The following is a 26,235-nucleotide window of genomic DNA, read 5'->3' as shown; positions in this document are numbered from 1 at the left end:
CCTGGACAAGAAGTTTAACACTTCCAAGTGTAAGGTGCTCCATCTGGGGACAACATACATACAGGTTCCGAGGTGACAGCCTAATCTGCACCATGGCTGAAAGGGACCTAAGGGTAATGACTGAACACCGTCGGTGCGATGCACTGGCGAGACTGCAGTTGGAGTACTGCGTCCAGTTCTGGGTGCCGCACTTCAATAAGGACATGGGAAAACTTGAGAGGGTCCAGAGAAGAGCCATCCATATGATCAGGGACTTGCAAGGCAAGCCATACAAGGAAAGGCTGAGGGACCTGGGCCTCTTTAGCCTAAAGAAGAGAAGGCTGAGAGGGGACATGGTAGCAGCTTACTGCTATATCAGAGGAGTGCATCAGAAGCTCGGTGAACAACTGTTCACTAGGGCACCCCTGGGGAAGACCAGGACCAATGGCTATAAACTCCTGGAAGGCCGCTTCAGGCTTAATACCAGGAAAAACTCCTTCACCGTCGGGTTGTCTGGACTGTGGAATTAAACTCCCTCCAGAGATGGTACAGTCACCTACCCTGGAGGTTTTCAAGAGGAGACTGGACAGTCACCGCAATGGGGTCGCTTGACCCCAGTTGTCTTCCTGTCTAGAGCGGGGTGCGGCTGGACCCGATTATCTGCAATGTCCCTTCCAGCCCCTAACAATCTATGAATCCGGTGGCTCACACTGATGTCAACAAGGACTTATTAAAAGGAGCCTTGATTTTTATGCTGAAATTCCTATTTTAGACCCATATTATGATAAAACACTCAATTTTTAGTTTTTGAAATCTGTTAAGAAACTGGGTAATTTTTTTTAATAAAGAGGAAAAACATGAAATTTAACAATGAAAACAATTTTATTACCATGTATATTTACACAAGTGTAATTGTAAATGAATCACACTGATGGACTTGTTACCGACTGTACCACGTAACTCAGATCCGGTCTGATTTAGCGTTTTTTCCACGTAAACTTCCTTCGAGCTCCCTCTTGACCTGGCTTCTTTCGTTCCTTCAGACGGGGATCACTTGTGAGTAGTCCAGCTACAAAGCAAGATGAAGATGGTCGCTTTAATATATATTAACTTTCACTTAATCTGTGTGCATGTATACAGGAATATGTGCATATGTAGTACATTTCAAACAATAGGTGACTTTGCATACCACATGAAACTATGACATCTAGATCAGAAGAAAGTGCAGCTTGAATTGAATATGTAGTAACAATTTAATCAGACCCTGTAGCATCTTAATGGTGTGACAATACCTGTATTTGTATTTTGTACGTTTTACTTAACTATCATGATTCTTTTTATAAGGTTTGTTATTTTAATTACACCTTGTTTAAATGTATGTAATTTTAATCAATTCAAAATCATGTTCAGCAGAAGCCAAAACTTGAGGAATATTATGCAAAATTTACTTTAGGAAGTGTTTTTCAACACTTTTTCCTAGAGGTAAACAGATACATCGTTCCTATACTGGATTGGCACCTATATAAGGAAAACTGACAGTATTGGTAATCTGCTTTTTTGGGCTGATGTGGTTGATAATGTCACCGATAAATGCCCTGTGCATGTGTGCAGCCACAGGGCAGTATGCAGGCAGCAAGAAGCACAACCCGGCAGCATTGGGCTTGTAAGTCTCTTGTAAGGGAAGGGGTGGGGGAAAAAGAAGGGTGGGGGGAAGCAGACTGAGGTCCCTGTGATGATGGAGGGAGTGGGGCTGGGACAGGCACTGCCCAGCTGGGATGGGGCAGGGTGTGGGATGGAGCTGCAAAAGGCTCATCCATGGGGTGTGGGGAGGCGTGGCTCCTGCTCCTGCATGCACCCTGGGAGGGCACTGGGGGTGTACGCCCCAATCTGTGTGTGGGCAAGGAAAGGCTGCTGCTGCAGGCTGGGGCCAGGGCTCTGCTGGGCTCTTCCCAGCAGGGGGGCTGGTCCAGGCTGAACACAGAGCAGGAGCTATGGAGAATTTTGGGGTGGCTGCAGCCCTGGCCCAGCCACCTGCTGGGAAGAGCCCAAACTCAGCCCCAGCCTGCAGCGGCAACCCAACCCCTGCATGCACAGATCAGGGAGCCACCCCTCATGCCCCTCTGGACAAGCCACTTGTGGCTCCACCCCATGCCGTGCCCCAGCCCCACTCCCTCCCTCACCATGGGGGCCTCAATCTGCGCCCCTCCCCCCAGACTTACCAGCTGGACACTGGCCAGGCTGCATATCGGCAACAGGAGTAGTATTGGCCTATATGGCTCCTTAATAATCAGCCATTGGTATTGGCCCAAAAAATCTCTATTGGTGCACACCTACTTTTTTCTCACTCTTTCATTTGATACCAGCGAAATGTCAATAGATAGGATGCTTACAATCCATTGTAAGCAATGCTTGTCAATATAGAAAAAATATAATTAGGAATATTTTGAGGGAACATAACCCTACATAAATAGCTTTAACTCCACTGAAATACAGTGGTGTTCAACCTGTAGCCCACAGGTCAAGAACAGTTGCAGGGTCTACTCAAAAAACAAAATCTAGTTATGATATTTGAAATGATAAAAAAAAAAAAAGAAAAATTTTAGAACTATATACAACTGAAGCCTGAGTCCTGCATATACCTGTGCATGTGATTGCATGAAAAGCCAGGTATTTCAAACAAGCAAGGCTTGTAATTCCTTTTAATTTTCAACAGTTGAAAACTTTATCAGTAACTATTACACACATACTACTGACAGCACAATGCCTTCCTTCTTACTTAATATCATACCTTGTCTCATACATTCCACTTCATTTTTAGTAGAAAAACTAGTTAAGGCTCTTGCAATAGCTAAACGTATTGCTCCAGCCTGTGAGGACCTCCCTCCACCAGAGACCGTACAGACCATATCAAGTTTTCCAAGTCTATCAAGGAACTGGGCTGGGAACATTAATTGCTCTCTGGAACAAACAAACAAACAAAAGTACTACAGTATGTACATTTCCTTTAAAAAATTATAAATTTTAAATATTACAAAATCTGCCTTCCGTGCCCTTTCCCCTAATACCCTAGGCATATATGCCCAGATCCATAAATCTTCCCAGTCATTTCAAAGCTAAATCAGACACAAAAATGGAATTAAGGGCTTAATTATCTTTTGTGTTCTGGACCTTAATGACCAGATATATGTAGCCCAAAGCAATGCAAGCCTCCCCACATTCCACTGCCAATACATTAAACCCAATCTGAAATAACTATTAAGCAATTAGCTTCTTGGCCATACAAGGTATTTGTACTATAGAGCAAGCAAAAGAAATAAACTAAATGCATGTTGGCTTGATTTAAGAAACAGTTATCTTCAGAAATCCTGAGAATTATTTGAAATGGTATAATACAGTGTATAGCCTGAAATTTCAGATAAAGCATTTTGCATTGCTGATGCTATACTCAAGTATAGTGGAGTAAGAGTGCATAACCACTATCACTACACCTCATAAAGCAGGTGTATTTCACTGAGACCCTAGTAAATGCAAATGCTTCTCTGTGATGGGAAGATCTCCCAACTATGCTACCCTAACAGTCTGTCATTTTGTACTTTGCATCTCTCCTAGAAAGATAAAAACAAACGACAAACAAGGAGATAAGCTTTGCTGTCACAGTTCTTAATCTCTAGTTTTCATGGTTGTGTGGAAAAAAGCAAAAAAGGCAAGTCTTCAAAAACCAGATAACTATGGAAACAAAAGACATTAATAGCTAAGGATCCAAGCCAACATGCAAGAAAGAAGTTAATTTAAAAAAGAATGTATTCTTTGTATACTGGAAATGTTCTACTGAAGACAGAGTCCCTTCCAATTTCTGTTTATGATGTTAACAATAAGCAGAGACCACATAGTGTCCTCACCTGTCCTGCAGAATAGGAAAGTAATGTATATAATGTACCCCATTCACTGTAATCTTTCCACTCCCATTGTCATAAACTATTACAGTTGCTCTTGCAGTCTTCCTTTTACCTTAGAACAAAGAAAAACACATTATAAAGGTTTCATTACTTTTGCATTTGACATACTGAAAAACAAAGGCAAGACCTTAGGTTTTCAGACAGCACACCCTACTTTCTTTGTGAAGGTAAAAAGGGGGGTAAACATGAATAAGGCCAGGATATTTATGGGTGATATATTTTACTGGACCATCTGTAAAATTGGTAGACAAGATTTTGGGGACCATATACCCTTCCTCAGGAAAATAAAAGCAATAGACCACACGCTACTTACTACATTGAACACAACATATGAACACAACGTTTCCACTGGCAACAAAATGGATATAAGGAAAGAAGATTAAATTACCAATATAACTGATCAGTTTTACTTTTGAAGATGAGTAACAATTTGGGGAATTAAAGAACAACCAAGACACCTTTAGTTTCTCATGTTATTTCATTAAATCTTCTGATGCATTTAAAGCCATCCCACAAACTGGATGGTAAGAAGAGCATTTTGTAACAAATTATGAAAACACATTGTTAAATATGTAAATAGCGAGACAGGTTAATAAAGAGTACTCGTATAGCTGGGTGACAATTTGAATTATACTTATAGGAACAATACAATGCCACTACAGTTTTTTTCTCTTCATTTGGCAAGGTTTCATCAGAAACTTATCTACAGTTTTATATCTCTGTAAAAGCACTGTTTGCAAGCTAAAATATGACATTCTTATCCCAAAAGAAAGTGCCATTTACGATTCTGAGCTCCTGTAATATGAAAAAAGTTTGTTTAATGACTGAACTTTGAAAACAAAATTCACGAAATGAGTTTGTGCTTTTATTTACTTAAAAGGCAGGGGGAAAGACGTAATTATTGAACTTATGACAACTAACTATATAATGCCTTTTCTCAAGTACTGCAGAATGACTATCTACTGATTCCAACAACTGATGATTTACTGATTTATTCTGAAGGCACTGTTGTAGCCCATTATGGATTAAATCTTGGCCTGTCGTGTTGACATCTCTTTGTGGCTGACTACTTGTCCCCACCAGCCAAACATGGCTAAGAAAGAGCTCTAAATCTTAACCCTCAGTTCTTCTATGCCACCCCCACTTTTTGACGATTAGGGACAGCCTTCCCATCACTCAAAGCCTGTACCCTATGCACTCTGACTGGTACCTCTCTCTAGGTCCTTACCACCTGACTAATTCTGAGCCCTTCTACCTATCTAGACAACTACAGCTCTGTTCCAGGCTCTCAACATATTCCATCTTTAATACCGTAACACATTTTTCTCTGCCTCTGGGAAATAAAAATAACCAATAACAACCATCCAGAATTGCTGCAACAAAGACTGCTTTTCCTAGCCCATCAGTATGGAGAAACTGACTCCTACTTTCATGTGACCCATGATGTCAGATTACTCTTCCCACTTACATTTACAAACTAGCATCTTTGTGCTTTCCCCCACCCTGTTCTAAATATTCAAGAGGCTCTCATTATCCTCCTTATCCCTCCCTAGGACTCCTTTTGATGCCTGCCTGTTAGGCAGCAGTCTGAGCATACTAGTGCCTGATCTTGCAAATACATCTCCATGCTTCCTTGCGAACCCCAATCCGTATCCAGCAGTCTTATATTTCTCAGCTTGTATTTAGATTGTAAGCTCTCGAGGGACAAAGAAAGTTTTCTTGTTCTGTTTCTACAATACCTATCACAAGGGTGGGCAAAAAAATATGGCCCATGGGTCAGATTTGGCCTTCCAACTGATTGGATCTGGCCTGTGGGAGGGTGCCCACCAACTGACTTGGATCCAGCCCGTGGCTGCCCCCGCAGCACTCTGTATGGGGCCAAGCCCCACCTGTTCCTGCCCAGAAATGGGCGGCCAAATGGACAGAATGCAGCCAAGAGCTGGAGACAGCCCCATGTGCTTGGGCAGAAGCCACTTAGCTGAAGCTTCTTCCCTGCCTGGAGTGGCACAGCACGAGCAGGAGGAGGAGCTGTTGCTGGAGGTAAGGGGAGCTGAGCAGCACCCAGGAGGTTGCAGCCACATCAGGTGCAGCCCTGCCGGTAAGTTGTGCATGCTGGCTGGAGCCAGACACAGGCTGAAGCACGGTGTGGGCTACCTTGGGTGTGAGGAGGCAGGGCTTGGCCCCATGAGGAACACCACAGGGGCAGCCTTGAATCGCACTGCCTGGGTGAGCTCTGCTGCATGTGCCTTCTACCGCTTGCCTCACCCCTAGGCCAGTTCCCAGGACCTAGCACCCAGGCAGCTCCCACACATACCGTTGTACACATGCTCCATCACCCCACAGTGCAGGGGCATGCAGGGAGCAGATCATGGCTGTGCCCCAGGCTCTGACCCCATGTTGCCACACCCTGCAAAGCTGCCTTGTGATCCTGGCCTCGCTGGCCTGTCCTGCTCTCAAACACTGCTACCCGCCTGCCCTTGGCAACTCATCAAAACTTCCTATATAGTCCTGGACCCAAATAATTGCTCACCCATGACCTAACATAACAGGATCTTTCCTCCTTGACTGAAGCTCCTAGGTACTATGGCAATACAAATAAATAAATGCATTATATAATGTATGGATAGACATAAGTTTCCATTTCATTACCACATCAACCAAAAATGACCCCTGGCTGTTCAATATAAGTATATAAAAACAAACAAGGAATGCAGTGACATTGCTAAAAATTGGCATTACTAAAGAAAATAATTGCAACTTCTTAGGTGTTGATGGGAGGAATTCTCCACTCCAACCATCCAAACTATTACCTTCTCCAGTGCTGAAAGCCACTCCTTGTTCATCATACTGCAGGGGCTCATTCATGAATCTTTGTACCTGTACAACATAGCCTCTGCGAAACTTCGCCATATACTCTTCTTCAATGCCACTACATGGCGATGCCACTAATCTTTCTAATAGCCGAATACACAGTGAATACTGCAGACAATAAAAATTCATTAAGAGATGTGAGTGTAATTGCATTTGCTAAAACCTTCTATTTTTATATACTTGATCTTTCCTACTTTGCTTTTATTGATGATTTTTGACAAGATGACATTTTTGCATCTACATGCTGCTTTAAAAACAGCATGCAGATGCATCATTTTCTGTGTGACTAAAGATATCAAATCCTTTCTTCAGGCAACAATGATTCTTTAACCAACCTCTCTGTAACACAGAATTAATGTATTAGAATGTTCATCTTAGTTTTAAAAGAAAACATTTAGGGGCAAATACTTAGGGGCCCTTAAATCCAGATACAATTGATTTATTAGAATGGGAAGGAAAGAATTCCACCTTGTTCCAAATAAGTCAATATGTATATTGAAATGGAAATAATTTTATTTTCCTAAACTGCACCTCTTAAATTATTACATTTCATAATACATACAGGAAATACATATATCTTTGGCTGTTCAAGCTGAGTTACTTTAATGTTTACGATTTCCTTTAAAACCGAACAATCAAGCTATTTAAAAATTCAAGAGATACTTGACTTAAAGGGCAACCTCTTGAAATAAATTATCCTTTGCTACTGTGTGCTTTTTTTCCTAGTTCTTGAACATGTGATTAGAAAGTAAACACCTCAGCATTAACCCCTTTGTGCTGAAAGCTGTGATGTCCTGCTACAAACTACTATTTGAAGGAGTTCTGGACTGGACTGCTGGTAAAAGAACAGAAAGGAACAGTTTATGTATAATGGATACTTCCTCCTTTCTCACCCTGCAATACCTTATTTTATTTCCTTATGAAGTCTTTATTAAAGTGCTTTTCAGAATTTTTTACCCACTTCACATTTCTTGCATAAGAATATATATATTTTTTTCTGCTATATATTCCTATGCAGTGGCCTGCTCCTGTACAAGAGAATTAGCAGTAGCTCTACATATTTTGATATCACTCAAACTTGGCATCGCAGTTCTCTCTCAGCCTAATATTTCTGTGGCAAAGCTTTTTGGAAGAGAAACTAAATTAACATGACATACATGACCAACTTCCTTTTAAGGGGGGAGGACAAAAAACCCTTCAAAATGGAGAAGGCTGTAAATAAGGAAAGTTCCAAGATGTGCTTCAGAAGGAAATGCTTCAATGCCTCCAGTTTGAGAGCTTCAGCCATTTCTAAGGCAATTCACCAGCAATGAGTCCGTACACTTGCTGCTCAGAATGTCTCAAATGTTACATTTGTCCAAGACCTTTTATAATGCAACTTCTACCATCTGATCGTTTTTGTTCAGCTTTACCTGTAACCATGGGAGCCCTGAAGAGGAACCATTCAATGCCACTGGGAATTTAAGCGCTGTGTTGATTAGACCTGATCCATGCAGAGTTAGATAGCATAGAAATGACTTCTACATTAGGGCTTTCCTCTTCACTACATGACTGTCATAGCTAGGATTGCAGTGCTCCCTGGTATAGACACAGCTTTGCCATGCCATCAGTTACACAAGCTCCCCCAAATGACAGCAATGCCCAAGAAGGTTTCTGACAGCCCAGCTGTGCCCACACTGTTTTGCTGGCATAGCTATATGGACTAAAAGCCAGGTATCTTCACACTCCCCTGCCAACACAGCTATGGAAAGAGAACTCTGCATTTTAAGCAAGCTAGGTGTCTTCATCTTGCTACTGAACCACATTAATGATTATAGGAAACTTTTGTCATACTTGCTGTATGTTTAAAAGGCTACATGAGACCACTTGGACCACTGTTAAGAACAGAGGTAACATATAGTGATGGATGCTTCCTTTGTGTGTGTATACCTGAACTGAGGGGAATGGAGGAATAAGGGGCCTTGAGAGAGGAAGAAAAGAAAAAAAAAACCGAAAAGAAAAATAATTTTAGAAGCACCTCTAAGGAGTTTTTTTCCAGGATCCTAAATACAGTCAGAGTCTGTATTCTTAAGATACAGGTCCCCTTAAATTAAAAAGATTAATTACTCACATCTTGATCTGACAGTTTGTCTAATAACATTTCTTCCAATTCCTCCTTAATCAGCCATCTGCTGCCAATCAGTTTTCTGTTTAAAATATCACATATATTCTCTTTTTAATTAACCATGCAATTAGAATTATATCACAAAGGACCACACATAACCATCAGGCTTGGTTCTAAAATATATTTTCCACTACCAAACAAAATACACTATATTCACATAGTAAATATCACAAGGTTTAACTCAGCTTTAAAGAAGATCTTTGTTCTGAATAGAACAGTAACTCCACCTCTTGAATTCATTCTATCAAAAGTTAATTATCAATTTTACTAAAGTGTCACTCATTACTATAATGATTCTTAACTTTCTAAGAGTCAGTGCACTCCTCCTCAGCCTTTTGAGTTTGGCAGCACTCCCAGTTGAGAACCACCATTATGCAGCCTCAGTTTACGTCAGTGATTCTCAACTAGGTACTGCTGCCATGTAAAAGTGCTCCACATGTGTTGCGCCGCCAGGCAGGGCAGGCTCCAGCACATACATGGTCTCCTGCCTTGTTAGGGTTCTCTGATAAGACTACAGTAGGCTGGAGAGCTTCACAGTCCAACCCTGCCTGACGCCTCCCAGAAAGAGAAGCGTGTGGGGCAGCTGGAACTTGCCCTACATATGTCTGCGAGGGAGCATGGGGAAACTGAACCAGGAAACCAGGACAGGTTGTGAACCAGGCACAAGCTGGCTCTCCTGACTGCTGTAGCCCTTCCCGGTCTGGCTGCGCACCAGATGTGCAGGGCACTTTTACCTGGCCATGGCAGCAGTAGCACCGGCACGGTACACCCCAGTTGAGAATCACTGCATTATTGTTATTAAAGATCACTCAGCAGTTCCAAGATGAGCTAATTTTCCACAGGTGTATAACCCAGTCATAAAAACTTCCTGTTGGCTGAAACTCGGCACATAGGATTTTAGCAAATCAAAACAAAATTGAAAGGGAAAAAGTGTATTTAAACAGTTCAAACACAAATATAGATTTGTTTTCACTAGATTTTTTCCTGTCTATGCCTACTTTCACTCATGCAACTCTACCCGTGGTAGTTATGATTGGACAGGGAACACAGGAGTAGAGGTAGCTGTTGGCACTTTACACCTGCTCTGAGCAAAGTTAGACAACGTGCTGGGGCCAGACTCAACCAGCTCTCTCATGGTTGCTGCCAGTGGAGGAGATGCACCAGTGGCAGCAGTGAACATTTTAAAGAAAACAGTCCAGTGTGGAAATGACCTCAGGGCCTAAATTTCTAGTATAAGGAAATTCAAAAGTGCTGTCCCAAAGAAATGCTACTGCATCAGAATAAAAATATTGACTGCTATATTACATACATAGCAATAAGATTACAAGTGAGCTAAGGAGACAACTCTATTCTCTTACTTATATAGGTTTGTTAGAAACAATTAAGGTTAATGAATATTTTTAGTGGCATAATTAAGGCCACAAATCAGAGAAGCATCCCTATACTTAAGACTACTTAAGCAAGTACCTTAAGTACTGTGGTTAAAGTGCTTTCATGAATTAGGGGTTAAATGACCTCTTCCTTGCAAGAATGCCATTTTCAGGAGAAGCTAAGGGCACGACCTTTTTCCTGACAGACGCATATCTATTTAAATTTACAACGGAGTCACTGGGATTTTTCATTTGTGAAAATCTTTGTATTTACTTAAATCATTGCAGGTTCAGAGCCTAACCCTGCAGTAACATTTGCCTAAATATTTGAATAATAGTTCTTATTTTCTACGCACTCATAGGATTTTTTCCTATAAATTTTTTCACAGTTCAACTATCCATGCTTATGCCAGTGGGGCAGGTATATGTGCTTTTGGAACATGTGAGAATAATTTCTTCAACCTTTTTGGAATTTTAAGTGCGTGAAAAAGATGCAGTATCTTCAATTCTGACCACCAGTTATTTGTTTTCACGAGTAAATCAATTGGCTGAGCTTGGGAAGGAGTCATGTCATATGAGATTATTTTTCAGCAGCATCCACTATGAACTCCAGCTCAATTCTCCCCTTGTCTGTTCAAACTAAAGGGTATCTCCTAGAAAACTATGATGAATAACTCCACAATCCATAGGGAACTAACTTGAATCATAAAGGACCATGAACATCAATCAACTAGGAGAAAACAAAAGAAAAACTGGGCACCACTGCTTAAGACAATATCTTGCTTTAGTATATGTCCCCACTACTAAGCAAGAAACAAGGCAATAGGCACTGGATAAGAAATAACACCCTCCCCCAAAGTATAGGAAGCTACACAAACCTTCACTGAAACTACCTCCACCCTCCAAAAGCTAATGGCTGTAATAGAAAAACAGCAGATCTTACTGGGAACCAGGAGTGAAAAATGATGAAGTTCAGCAGGATCCAAAGAAAAGAGCTGGACCTCTGAAAATGAAGACTTTTAACTGGAAGGACAGGAATTTGGGACAGAATATCTCCTTGAACCAATGTAAATGTCTCAATCCTTTGACTTTCTTTAACTACCCACTCTCTTCAGGAATTTCTATCTATAAGCCTGGACAAATGGCACATTTACACTGAAGTAACCAACATTACAGCAGAGTAAAAAAATTTAAAATGCAGCACCAGCAGCAGCAGCAGCAGCCAGACAGACAACACAAGCCACGAAACTGGGCTAAATCTGCTCATTGTGGTTCAAAATTAACTCAAAGAATTAGGAGTAAAATTCCACTGGTGTACATTACACTGCTTTAGATATCCTTAGTTCACTTTCCTCCCAGGTGCCTACAGTTTGCTAAAAGGCAAACTGGCTATTATCTGCTTCCCTGCCACCTAGTCGTATGTAGAATAGCATCCTACTGCTCTGTTCTGTCCTTCGCTCTCTGCCCTTGATTCTAGTGTAATGTACATGAGTACACAAAGATGGGAATTTCATTGGGTTAATGAGCATCCTATGATAAAATTCCTAAAAAGAACACTCAAAGCAACCAGTCTGCTATATACTAACTCCATTCCCCAAAGGAAGAAACTGTGTCCAGTCCTTATAATATGGATTTGTTTAAAAGGCTAACACAATCCTGCCTGCAACCATTGAAGGGGCTCTTTAAGACACATCACAACTGTTGTCTTCCAGGAATTCTCTTTTGACCTTCAACAGAAATGAGAGATCAATACTGCAGTTAGTAAAACCTTCAAGGAAAAAGGCATCCACTAGAGAGCCCTGTATGCTGGAGCCTGTGAAAAGGAAGCTAATGTATTCACATCACAAGACTTAAGTTTCACTAACACTGCATCCTCTTCCAATCTCACTAATATTTAAATACTTAATAAAGGTAAGAAGCTGAAAAAGAAGAAGAGCAGGGCATTTATCTTTCCGAAGGAAGAAAAAGAAGGGTAATAAGGATTAAAACTATTTAAATAAGATGGCAGTCAGGAGGTGTGTGAAGGAACTATACAAATGGAATGGAAAATAAGGAACATTTAGATCTTACCAACACACTTACAGGGTGTGGGGTGACCTTCTCAGCAGCAGAAAGGATCTTGGAGTCATAGTTGACTCCAAGATGAACATGAGTCGCACTTTATCATGCATTAGTAGATGAATAACAAACAGGTCCAGGGAGGTGATGCTTCCCCTCTATGTGACACTGGGCAGGCCATAGTTGGCCACTTCAAGAGGGATGCAGAGAATCTTGAGAGGGTTCAGAGGAGGGACACTCGTATGGTTAGAAGCCTGTAGGCAAGGCCCTACATGGAGAGACTGAAGGACCTAGATCTCTTCAGCCTTCTCAAGAAGAGGCTGAGAGGTGATCTTGTGGCTGCCTATAAATTCATCAGGGGAGGGCAGCAGGAAATAGGAGATGCTCTATTTACTAAGGCATCCCTTGGAGCAACTAGGAACAATGGCCACAAATTGACAGAGAGCAGATTTAGGTTGGACATTAGAAAAAACTTCTTCACAGTAAGGGTTGCCAGAATCTGGAATGGCTTTCCAAGAGAGGTGGTGCTCTCCCCTACTCCAGGGGTCTTCAAGAGGAGACTGGACAAGCAGCTAGCTGGGGTCATCTGACCTCAGCACTCTTTTCTGCTCAGGGCAGGGGGTCAGACTCAATGAGGTCCCTTCCGACCCTAACATCTTTGAATCTCTGATAATTGTTACTTAGCCATAAATAGGAAATTTATCAGAAATTACAGGCAGATTAACTATTTACTCTAAGGTAAAAAGGGATGTGGAATTGTCCCACTTCAGCTGCTTCATGAGAACTACTTATATGGATATTCTCACCCTGTGGTAAACGAAAACTAAACTGAAGTAGCTGCTCTCTTTTACTTCAATTGATTTTTCTTTTATTTTTGTACCTGCACTATATGGAAGTTTATCTCTTGCTCTTTTTATAATGTTTGCTGTCTTTTTCCTTTGGTCTCTGTTGTCTTCTCTAGCGAAACCTAATGCTTCTCTGGTCTTCAGCACATGGCTCTTCAGTTATGTGATGCTCCACTCTTTTCCTTATGTTGGCAAGGCCTCTTTTTTGTATTTTTTCTCTACTTTTTGTATTTTGTTATTTTAAATACATACCTGTAGTGAAAATGTACTGTGCCGTGCAGTGGTACATTCAAGCACACTGCACTGCAAGTGGCACCACCTCATGAGATGGAAGCTTTATCGGATACTGTACTAACTAGCCTATGGGTAGTGTTATGTGGCTATACTGATTCCAGCTTGTACAGTACTGCATGCCTAGAGCAGTCTGGCCTTTTTTAGTACAGGTTGAATAAATCTGTGGGGTGAGCAGGCTCTTATTTTTGATCATTGCTCTGGCTTCTTCCTGTTCTCCAGATTTCAGATAGAACCCATTTGGCAAAAGAGCCATGCTAGCTATAAGACACATTAAATACCTTCACTGTCTCAGGGAGTTCCATCAGGGATCTCAGGGAGATCCAGGAACAGATCCTTTAACCAGACTACTTCCCTATTAAGGTGACCATGTTCCTCATCTGGGTCTGAGAAGTCCTCTGGAGTACAGACCCATGGTTGGTTCCAGATGGAGACCCCTGTTTCAGAGATCTTCCTGCCATCTCCTTATTCCTCCCATTCATGGATCCTGATGAAACTTAACAACATCTTGGCATCAAAGTCCTGGTTCTGATTCCTGGATCCCCAGAGCCTGCTGCATTGATGCTTGGAAAGCATGAAGTCAAGTACTCAAGACACTCTGTAGTGGGCCCTATGATCCTCCAAATTTCTGCATCTCACAGGAGACAGTGCAGACTTCAACCAGCTTGCAGAACTCCATCACATCCAATGGTACTAGTGCTCCTGTGGTTCCAGACAACTTCAGAGCTGCAAACAACTTGATGGTTCAGTCACAATCCGAAATTTCTTCCGCTCTCTCTGGCTTTACCAGTACCCACTGCAAATCCATTGAGCCACACAGCATTATTCCTACTCCGGGACCTGCTCCCATCATCTCAGCTGATAGAGGTCTCTCACACTCTATTTCTGATTCTGATACCCATAGTTCCACATATACTTAACTTTTTTCAGGACCTACCAGTCATGAAACTCTTCTAACAGAGAATCACCAGACTGCATCCACAACTCCCCTAATCTTCAGCCTGACAGTATCAAGCCCCCTGGCCTTCCCAATGTGGCCATTTTTTGGCCCCAGGTTTCTCATCAAGGGGGATGCTCTAGGGACAGATCATACAGAACATATCTAGTCCTGCTCTTATGCTTCAACTTTCAGACCCTTAGCACAGGCCTAGCTTCCCTAGATGTACCGTCCAGGAAAAATGGAAAAAATGCCTGACACTAATTTGCTGAGCAGTAACTAGAGAGCAATGGCTCTGGGATAAGTTCAGGTGTGGGACTGCCTTGAAAAGGCTCTGCTGTGTGCTAGTGACTTGGGGTGGCCGATTGGTGCTAGAGTGCTTGCCTAGTATTTGATGTGTACGCCTGGGGTTTGCCTTTTTTATGTGACTGCTTTTTTTTCTTTCTTTCTTTCTCCTCCTCTCTTTTTGTTGTTCTTTTTTCTTCTTCCCCATTCTAGAACAACTGTGTGACAGGGCTTGCTCCGGGTGGGGCTCGTTCAGGTAATTGAGAGGTGGAACTAGGATAGGCAGTCTTATAAAATGACAGCATCTAGCAAACTGTGGGAGCAGCAAACAGAGGGAGCTTGCCTAGGGAGTTCACTCTAGGAGGGATCCAGGGAGCAAAAGACGCTGTGCCTGTGCATGTGTTGGTGGGCAAGGGCCCTGGTGCAAGAGTTTGGTGTGCAGGGTCCTGTGGTGTCTCTTTTTCCCCCTTCTCCCCTACCTCCCTCTCCCCACCCTTACAGGATAGGTGTTCTTCAGGAAGCAAAGGAGGCAAAAACAGAGTCTGCATCAGCTGTTGTGATCTGTGTGGGATGGACCATGTCCGTGGTCCTCTCAGAGGATCAGAAGCACTTCATCTGCACCAAGTGTAAGCTGATGTCTGCACTGAAGAAGATTCACAGATTAGAAGTACAGGTATCCATGCTGCGTTGCATCTGGGACCAAGAAGATTACTTGGACAAGAGTTACAAGAGGCTGGTACTGCAGAGGCCAAAGGGCAATGAGGAGAAGTGGCAGCATGTGACTACACAAAGGAGAGCCTCAAAATTGAAGAGAAGCAGATTAAAGTCAGCAACCACTTTCAAGCACTCTGTGGTAGAACTGCTAAGGAACAGGCAGAGGAGAAGACATCTGCAGGTATGAGGCAGAGAAGGCAGCGTAGAGAGCAGGAAGTGCAAGACCCCAAGGACAGGGCTCCAGGACCACTGCATCATGAAGGAAGAGAAGAATAATGGTGGTGTCAACATAAAGGCTTTGGCTTCTTTGCCAATGGGTGGATGCTCTTGGGGGGAGAACTGCTATCAAGAGATGGGATCCATCTGATGAGACTGGGGAAAAGCATCTTTGGGCATTGTATGGCCAACCTGGAAAGGAGGGCTTTAAACTGGGCTCCACAGGGGATGGTGATCAAAACCTCCCAGTGACCAAGCACAGAGTCTAGAATGGAAAGGACTCAAAGAAGCAACTCAACTCTGGGAAAGGGCCAGAGAACTACAGAACTGCAACAAGTAGTGCAAAAGGGAAGCAAGGAGATCAAAATGCAAAATACATCCATTACATGTATATAAATGTGAGCGGAATGGGGAATAAACAAGATGAGCTGGAAGCCTTTGATCTGACTGGCATCACCGAGACCTGGTAGGACAACTCTTATGACTGGAATGTCAACATGGATGGTTACACTTTGTTTTGGAAGAACAGAGTTGGGTGGTGATGCTCCCCTGTATGTCAGAAATGAAAACGTGTTCCCTGGTTCAAGAGGAAGACGGCAAATCAGAATGCATTTATTGGAGTGAAGATGAAAGATGAAAGACGCAGTACCTAATGGTGGGGATTTATTATAGGCCACCAAATCAGGAAGAGGGGGTGGATGAGACAGTACCTTCCCATAAACAAATTGGAGAAATGTGATCTAGATAAAACTATTATAAAGTGGATAGATAACTGGCTCAACAGCCACAAGCAATGGGTCCATGTCAGAATGGCAAGAGGTTTCAAGTGAAGTCCCACATGGGTCTGTCCTGGGCCCAGTGCTGTTCAATATGTTTATTAATGATTTGGATGCTGACATAGGAAGCTTCTTGGGGAGCGGGTGCTGTGCAAATGGGGACAGGAGGTGGGCTCTGCCACATGGCCCCAGAACCCCTACAACCGCTTTTACTGCCAGTGAGTACAGGGTGGGTTTTTTTGATTCCCTGACTGCTGACGCTGGGCACAGGAGCCATCAGGGGCGAGGCGATCGGGGAGAGGGGACTGCACAGGGGGCTCTGTCAGGAGGCCCCAGAGCCCCCACAGTAGCTGCTACAGTCAGTGAGTGTGGGGCTTTTTTAATTTAATTTTTTTTAAAGTGCCAAGAGGCTAGAGCCAGGTGGGGATGGGGCCGAGCAGGGCAGCCATGGGGGCTTCTCCCACAGCTCATCTGCATTGCCAAATCAGCGCTGAATCAGCACTGAATCTCTGATTCTGGTTTGGCTAAATTGAATGGGGACAGTGATTCGAATCATGGAATCGAACCACTGTCCTCTGCATCGGCCAAATAAGAATCGAATAGTTCCCTATTCGCACAGGCCTAATGCCTATGTTCTATGCTATAGGTATTTCCCATGCTTCTGGGTTTTGCCAGTTAACATCCTCCTCCTCTCTTTTCTGCTGTGTCAGGGTGTTTTTAAGCCTTCCCAGAGGCACTGGGTGTTGGCTACAGCCAAGACTGGGAACTTCAACTATGGTGTGCCAATGCTCACGTTGGGACTAAAGCTGGAGGTCTCTGGCTCGAGGGTCTTGCACGTCTACCCAGGGTCAGACTGATCGCCATATTTGGGATCAGGAAGGAATTTTACCTCAGGGTCAGACTGGTATGGACTATGGGGGTTTTGCCTTCCTCTGCAGAGGGGGTCGTAGCCCTCTATCTGGGACCTCTTGAGCGTATACTGACAACGTTTTATAGAAGCAGGAAATTGCTTGTCGTGGTTCCCCTGCTTTTCCTGTGGCAGTTTAGGGTGCTAGGTCTGTGTGATCTCAGGGTTGACAGTAGCCCTCTGTAGAGTTTAAATGATGGCTTGTATTGGATAGGGCTGATGCTACCTTAGGCAGGGGGTTAGACAAGACCTCCTGAGGTTCCTGCCAACCTTAATTTTCTATGATTCTATGAACTCTGGAGGTCCCTTCCAGTCTTACTTCTCTATGACTTCCTCTATGAACAAGGTTCTTGTTTCCCCCCTTTAGCACCTCAGTTGGATGACTGCAAAAGTTTGAAACATCATGATGTGGCCCATATACTACAAACTTTTCTGGAGGAGGCTGAGAAGCCCATGCAGACATTTGGACATATGGCATGCCTGCTTCCAGTTAGGTGATCCTCTACATGAACAAGGCCATTACAGACCCAGCAAAGCTGGTTTGAGATATCTGCTACCTCTGCCCTAACCATAGAAAAGGTGGACAAACACTATCAGGTTCCTACTAGGGGCAATGGATTCTTATACCCCCACTTTACTTTTCCTTTGTGGTCACTGCACGTAAATGGGAAGGCAGAGTACCTCCACAGCACACCTACAGAGAAGAGCCAAAAAGATGGGATTTTGGGGGAAAGAAGTTATAATCCTCTACTAGCTTACAGTTTTGAGAAGCCAACTACAAACTGTAAGATCCTGAGCCACAGATCCTACTACCCAAGAGACTGGCCCAATGGTATCAGACTATGTTAACATCTGCTATGAGACTGCTAAATTGGACCTCCCAATGATTCCACTTCCACCAGAAATTAGGTGACTGCTGGCTTTCCTGAAGAATGTCTTCATATCTGAATTTTCAAGGAAGCCACATATACTCCTTTAAGCATTGAACCACTACAGAAACTTCAAGAGCAGATGCCCTACTACTGCTGTTTGCTTAAGTATCTAAGACTTGTTTCCATGCGACTTGGGCACAGCTTTGAGTCATCTACAGCAGGAATGTGCATGTGGACTTAATGGGAAGATAAGTTACTCACCAGTAACTGCAGGTTTTCAAGACGTTGCCCACAATGCACATTGCATAGCCCATACAGACTTCTTTGGCTGTCTGTAATCCAGTAGTTTAGAGGAGACTGAGAAACAGAAAATTGTGCTTTTCCTATATCCTTCATGTGAAGGAGACCAGGATGCATACATATGGTAATGTTGCTGCAAAGGCAAAAGTCTCAGACCTCACGTGTTTGAAATGTAACAGATATAGAATTTTGCATATATGAAACCTATATCAAAAGATCTCCAATCACTGGCTCATAACTTCTCTTTTCTTGCTTTCTATCCCACGCCCCTTCAGCTGATGTGGGCTTTATTCTCTACCCAGACCCATTGACTATTCTTTCCAGGGCAGTGGATGCAAAGCAGTTGGGTTCTAGGCAGCAAAATCCTGGGACAGAATGGTGGATAACTAAAATCATTACATGTGGCTACTGTGGACAATTATTTATGACTTTTTAAAGTAGGGTTTTTAAAGCTAATTTAATGTATTTGATCATATATAGTTGATCAAAATTATACTAAGCAAACAGAATGGTTTAAAATTGATGTTCTCTAACTGTAAGAAAATCTATCATTTATAAATACTAAAACATCAGAATTACTGCACTAGGTTAAAAAGGCATTGCCTGAATTGGGGTTTTTCCAGCAGTTAACAAGATGGTTAAAGATCTTTGAGGCTCTCATAAATCTTGATTAAAAATAATTGGAAACTTATTAAGTAGGGAAAGAACTTAATGTTTCTTGGGTGTTCATTTTCCAGCTCCACTTAATCCTTGATTAGGAGAATATGGGGTGAAGAAACGAGGAGGCAAGGGTGACAGAGGTGAAAGGGTAAGTGGCATGTATGTTTTGGAATGCATGAAAGACTGGCCTTTCAACATGAAATAGCATACACACACTGACAGAGATGAAGTAAAACAAACAGACCAGGATCTTATATATTTGCTTAAGATCACTATTTTGCAGCCAATATCTCAAGTGCAGCAATACCAGAATAATTTCTCCCCAAACCACCAAGCCAAGAATATTTGCTTCTAAAATTGTAAGAAGTGGTAAAACATTGAAGCATTTTATGAAAACAGGTACCGATATTAGTTTACAAACAAAACTTACAACTCATTTCCCGTCCCAGGAAATGAGCCTTGGGCTCTCATTTCGTCCTCATATTTCTGAATCCTCAGTAGTTTTGCATATATTTCCTAAAAGATGTGGAAAAAATACTTAAATAAATTACTTTTTATATGTTTTTAAATAAGAAAATACTTACGTCTTATACAGATACAGAAAGATGTAGAAATTATACTAAAACTGGTCAAAGTATTTTAATAAATGTAAATACACTACGTTGCAGGGTCATGCTGCACTTGGGACCCTGATCCTACAATTATTTCAATGGAACTTCCTATAGCAATACAATTAAACAGTAAAATTAGTTTGTAGGACTACGGTCTAGAGTTATTTGCAACACTGAAAAGGATTTGGGCAAAACATAACACAGGCCAATGGCTTAATTTTGAAATATATGAGGGGTACAGGTTGTAGCCATGTTGGTTTAAGGACACAGTGGAGTTTACTGCCATTTGAACATGTGCCGGAGGAATACAGCACGTTAAGACGGGTTGGAGCATCCCCAGCTGGCAGCCCAGGGCTGCTCCCTGCAGCTCAATGTGCTGTGGAGGAGCTGGCTGGGGCACAAGGGTGTTTCAACATGGGACTGGCTGACAGGCAGTCCCCATGCTGAAGCACTCTTGTGCCCCAGCCAGCCAGGGCAGCATCTCCATGTGCACTGCTGCAGAGTTTAACTTGGCAGCAGGACAGTACTTGTCTTTACAAGTACTATCCTGCTGCAGAGTAATTAGTTTATTCCAACTTAATAGGGGCACATGTGTAGATGTCATGCCATTTACCACGCAGGTAATTAGTCTACTGCACAGTAAACATCTCATTTAGACACGCCCAGTAAGTCATATATAGAGTAGAACAAGTAAACGCGTGTAATGGGTATGTTTGCAGATATGCTATATACTTATTGTATATTACTCAGATTGCTTTTCAACATATACGATTTCTTATCAGGCATTAAAAGATGTCAACCTATTCTAATTTAATGTACATTAGGTACCTGGAACTTGTTCCTATATTCCTATATTGCCAGTCCTCCAATTGGCAAGGAGTGACAGAGCACAAATCTATTTTTTTAAACATTTTTCTTTATATTTTTGTAAAATAATAAATAATTTAACAGTAAAACAGGAAAGCCATTACATTTTTAATAGGAGCCGATGTACAAAGTGCTAGGCTCCTCACATGTATAATACTATAAGTTAAGTAGGCAAAGGTACTTATGCAACACTTTAAAACACATCTTAACACTTGAAAAATGTGTAAAAACACCCACTAGTCATGATTTAAAAATAGATATCTTCTCCCCAAATACACCCAAACACAGAGTATATTTGTATTAAAAGTAAATTTGTACTTAAAAGCATGAGAATAAGTCCACAGCAGATTTATTTCCAAAGTAGATGCATTCCAAGCGCTTAAATGGTCGTGGAGTCAATTTTACAGAAATCTTTGACGGAGGCTAGTGCTAAGTTTATAATAGCACAGAGGAGCAAAATAAATATTTTTTGAACAACTCAATTGTGTAAACCCCCTGGAGTCAAGAAACAAGTGAATAGCTTTATAAACAACATAAAAAAAGAAACTGCAGCACTAAGCCTTCCAGAAATCTTTTGGTTTTGAGTAGGGGCAACAGAAATCAGCTAAGAACTAAAATAGTTTTGCACAGATTATCAGTCTGCAGCCTCTTGCATGATCTAGTTGGGGATGATCCTGCTTTGAGCAGGGGCTTAGACTAGATGACCTCCTGAGGTCCCTTCCAACCCTCATTTTCTATGATTCATGATTCTATTATTCTATGTTATTTAAAATTTATTTATCTTTATTTTTATATTTTAATAACTTATCTCCTAAAACAAGGCAAATACCATTTAAAATATCTGTAAGATTGCAGTAAATTGCCACTACATCCCAGTTGGGTTTAGTTATCTGGGTAGGTTTCCCACTTTGTAGTCAAACACGGTATAGAAGTCCTAGTCAGGGAAGCAGCATCTCTCACAGCTTTCAAAACCTTCATATTCCAGTTTGGGAAAGGGCTAATATGGATACAAAAATTTCATTAGGCAAACCCCCACCCTTGCTTGTTAGAGCAAGTTGGCATAAGGCTTTCCTAACACAAGATGAAAAATTCTTTGCATCTGCAGGACGTCGGGCAGAATAGCAAACCCAGACTTCACCGGAGAGGGGCAAGTGTTTTTGAGTATAGGCTGGGTGGGCTATCACTTGAAAGGCTTGCCTCATTGCTGAAAAAGAATAGAGGACCTAAGGAAGCAAGTCCCTATGAATATAATGAGACTTGAAGGACACAGAAAAAGTTAACCTGGTAAAAATAAGAGGGTTTTGCCTACTGAGAGGGCTTGGCAATTAGGTGTGGGACCAGACCGGCTGCCCTGGCTTTATCCTTATCTTTCCAGCTTCTCCTATTCTCTTGTGTAGGCCCATGTTTGAGGCCTCCCTATCTCGGAGAGAAAGTTGGAGCTGTAACACTTACCCGCCACTTCCCTACTGAGCCAAACGTAAACTGGAATATGAAGCTGTTAGATCCTGAAGTGAAATTAATAGACCACCAGCAGGATTTGGCATGCCTTACCCTCTGCACCCTAGTGTGCACCCTAATTTATTGAGCAGGTCAGCAGATTGCATGTGGCATAGGATCCTAGTACAAAGACCAAAATTGCTGTAAGGAAGGGAAGGGAAGGGAGAAGTTACAGCTGCATCTTTATGCAGATTGGCCATCATCTGAATTGTTTTTAAACTGTAATTAAAGTGCTTCAGTAACATGCAACAAGTACATACGACACTTTCAGGGTTTAGTCATTGGGCTCAGAGACTCTGTTGATATGAATGGGGAAGTTCCACAACCCCTGCTTGCACAGTTGGAGTTTATCATTGCAACTAAATTTTTAAAGAACTTAATTATATTTAAAAAGAAATGCTATTTATATAATTAAATTATGTCTCAGGGTAGGAAATGTTGTCTGTTAAATATAGGTGCCAATGTCTTTAGGTCCCATTTTTCATTGCTCTCATGGGATGAAATTCAGGTCCTAACATTTTAAAAGTTTATGCATGTGCTTAATTTTATGTGGAAATAGTTCATTGACTTAGTAGAACTACTCATGCAAATAAATTTATACAAGTCTTTGAAAGATCAGAGATCATATGTTATGACCAACAATTAATTTGACAAATCTTCAATTTCCAAGATTACAGCAAGCTACTGAAGACATTCTCTTATTCAAATCCGACAGGTGAAGATTTTACTCATCACTCCAGGATGCAATAGTCACACTCAAGAATGTACACAACTGTATCCCTTGTGAACTCAGTTTGTAAATTATGCAACCAAAATAAATGGTTTTATAAGACACAAATCAGCCATATATTTTTCCACTTCTACTTAATCTTCCAAATCTTTAATTAGTACAAAGATGCTCACTTTTAAATAAAAACATATTTTTTATTTTACATTACACAAATTGAAGGCAGGAAACAGGGAAATGAAAGAATATGTTAGAAGAACAGAACAATTAAGGAAAAATCTTTCCACATATTTCAGATACAAGGGTTTGTGGAGATTTTGTTTTGCTTTTCTGCAAAAAGCCTGTAGAACAACAATCTTTGGAGATTAAGTTCTGTATTTCACTTGGCTATATGGAAAGGAGCACCTTGGTAAAATATTTGTAGACTTCCAACACTGTATATAATTGAAATGCTTTAGGATGTAAATTATTTTCTTAGAAAACATTTCGATAAGGGTAACAAAAGGCCACAATGATGTATGAATTCAGTGAGATTTCTGGAATAATCAGCAGAATTGCTAAGTTACATTTTGCTGGACAAATTTTATATCAAACAGCTTACTTTGTCTTCTTTACCAGATTTTATAACGTGTGACCATATTCCTTGCTAACAATAACATTTTCCATGTAATATTTAAATGAATTCATAGTATACTATGCTCAGATTTTCTCAATGGGCAGCAGTTACCCACTATGTACCAAAATGAAAATATTTTGACTGTCCTGGGACCAACCTATATTCAACAAACAGAACAAAGAAAATGTACATATAAAAAATGTTTTTATAAAATTTTTCCTAAATATTCCAATAATAAATTTAGATATAAATTGGATCCTAGAGGACATATGGTCAATGCATATACTTACTTTTTTAAGAGATAAGTAACATCTTAATTAGTTACCTAAACAAAGAGCACTGCTGTAACTCATTGTCTTAGTTGTCACTAATAAAATCTGAAATCCTCATCAGTAAAGGCAGTAGTGTTTAACATACACATTTGGGCCAAATTATATCCTTATCTTATTCCACTTTCTCTGTATATTTTGTTTGTATGTTTATAAAATATATTGATCGTTCATTAAAAACTACAGTAACATGCAATCCATTTTTCTATAGCAAAATGAATTACAGTTTGGGGAGTTTAAAAGAAATAAATCTGCAACTCTTAGATGCATGTTAGCTCAATACAAGATTAAAACAATGTTAAGTCTTTTATACTAATTTCACTTCTCTTATGACTACCCAACTACACGATTCTTAAATCCTGTTTACTGAATTCTTATTCCTCTAGTTCTCTTTAATGAAGACACTTAGAAATGTCTTAAGTACTAAACAATATCCTATAGCAATGAACTTGGTGTCTGTCAAACAGATTTAATGTGAAGAAGGTTTAGTCATGTAGTATAGCAACAGGATGTACAATATTTTTTTGAAAGACTGTTTCTTAGGCAAATCTTACATACCCTTTTTAAAGGCTAGGAAGAGCTAAAAATAAACTTGTGCTCCTTGTAAAATTTGTAATTTCTTCATTATGATGGAATGTAACAAAACATCTTGCCCTTGGGTTGCTCTGTTTCAGCCAAAACAAATGCAAATGGCTTGTCAGATGACAGCTGTTTGATAAGGCTCCTCTACAAGACCTGCATGCTTTACTTTTTTCCGTGAAACTTGGGATGAAAGGCAGAAGGCAGGAAGAGAATTAATGTAGCATACAGTCTAAAGGCAATGCTACAACCGTGATTAAGTAGAAAAGTTAAAAGGCACAGATTTTCCACAGCCTCGCTGCGTGCAACCCATCCGTGTAACAAGTTGACAGGCCTAGCGCGTCAGCTCCATCATCCTCTCCGACAGCTAAAACGCAGCATTGCATCCCTTTTCAGAGAAAATTTGCGTCTGCACCATGAAGCGTTGTACATTATTTCTTAGCACTGCAGGGGGCTCAAGTCCATATGGAACCTTCACAAATATTACCACAGATCAAACCAGCGGCGTTTCAAGGCAGATTTGACATACCTATTTAAATGAACAGCAGGGGTCCTCGGGCTGCCTCAGGCTGTGCAGGAGAAAACCTCTGTGGAAAGCCTATGCTGCAGCTCCATTACTCAGCAAAGACACACTCTACATTTATCATTCATTTCATTTCTGCCAGGGCAAGAAGCTCATTTGCCCAAGGTCAACAAAAAACGAAAAAAGGTTTTTCCAAGAAATAAATGTACCTGACAAGTGGGGATTTTGTCCTTTGGGTACAGAGAGCAAAAATAAACACCAGATAATTCTACAAAACACAGCAAAGCTGCACGTAGATTTCGAAAGCCTAAAATCTGTTTTTGGGGAGAAGTCCCGTAATGCTACTCTACTTTTGCAACAGGACATGAGGAAAATATAATCTGACCAGATCCTCCAATTGAAATGACCTGACGGCAAAAGCAAATACTTCATTCTCTTCTAAAATCGGGTATTAAAAGTACTGCACATCTCTTTACCAAGTCTTCTAGGGAACCAAGAAAGTACATTCTATCAATAGGCAGCTATTGGAAAGGCCTGAATCTACATTAAAGAAGTCAGCAACCACTCATGTTTTATCGGATGCAGATTTTATCAAAGAACAGAGACTCCCTAGTCTTGCAACCATGCTTAACAGAGTAGACATCACATATATACAAATAAGTTAATCTGAATAATAAAAAAAAAAGTTTAAAATCTATTTAGCCTATTTAAATACAGATGTGCCTCACATTAAATACCAGCATACATAATATTTCCTACAGCATTTCCTTTAGGAAAAGTATGTATTTTAAATTTGACAGTGAATAATCCTAAATCTCATCATCTTGGCTGGACATCCGTTCTCCCTTAATAACTATGAGTGATGCTAATTCGGACTAGAATATAAATTGAGGCATGTTCAGAGTATTCAAACCAAACTCTTAACCAAGAATTTAACATAAACCAAAAAGACTAAAGAAGCAAAAGTTTCACTTTTAAATCAGATAAAACATCGCCACATAAATGAAAGAATAAATATTATGACTTAGCAAAATACATTATGTTTTACCTCAGGTGGTGTTATTATGGACCATTATGAAATCGCTAGGTAAATTCAGAAACTTCTGAAATGCACCGCTGGTATAATGCAATACTTGGCTGAGAGCTAACATCTATCATAGGTTATAACACACTTACGTGCAGCAATGAATAATATGACTGACTGCCGGTATAAAAGAGAAAGTGAAACGGACGGCCATCTTCTCCCCATTGGCATACTAATGAAAAGCAAGATCAGACAAAAAAG

The 26,235-nt window shown here is 41.0% G+C and overlaps 1 protein-coding gene across 1 annotated transcript in view; it reads right to left on the bottom strand.

The window, feature by feature from the left end:
• Positions 1 to 842: 842 nt before the first annotated feature.
• The window catches only part of MRPS9 (mitochondrial ribosomal protein S9), a 51,895-nt gene continuing 26,502 nt past the window's right edge, over positions 843 to 26,235 (bottom strand). The window contains exons 5-11 of the mRNA XM_019529572.1: positions 26,127 to 26,206; positions 19,632 to 19,717; positions 8,917 to 8,992; positions 6,746 to 6,914; positions 3,879 to 3,987; positions 2,768 to 2,937; positions 843 to 1,048 (exon numbers count right to left, since the gene is read on the bottom strand). Coding sequence (XP_019385117.1) covers positions 957 to 1,048; positions 2,768 to 2,937; positions 3,879 to 3,987; positions 6,746 to 6,914; positions 8,917 to 8,992; positions 19,632 to 19,717; positions 26,127 to 26,206 — 782 coding nt within the window. The 3' untranslated portion in view covers positions 843 to 956. The remainder of the gene's footprint in view (positions 1,049 to 2,767; positions 2,938 to 3,878; positions 3,988 to 6,745; positions 6,915 to 8,916; positions 8,993 to 19,631; positions 19,718 to 26,126; positions 26,207 to 26,235) is intronic.

Source organism: Crocodylus porosus, unplaced genomic scaffold, assembly GCF_001723895.1.
Source record: "Crocodylus porosus isolate Cpor-Errol unplaced genomic scaffold, CroPor_comp1, whole genome shotgun sequence".
NCBI classification, from domain to species: Eukaryota; Metazoa; Chordata; order Crocodylia; family Crocodylidae; genus Crocodylus; species Crocodylus porosus.
This window is presented reverse-complemented; position numbering and strand designations above follow the sequence as displayed.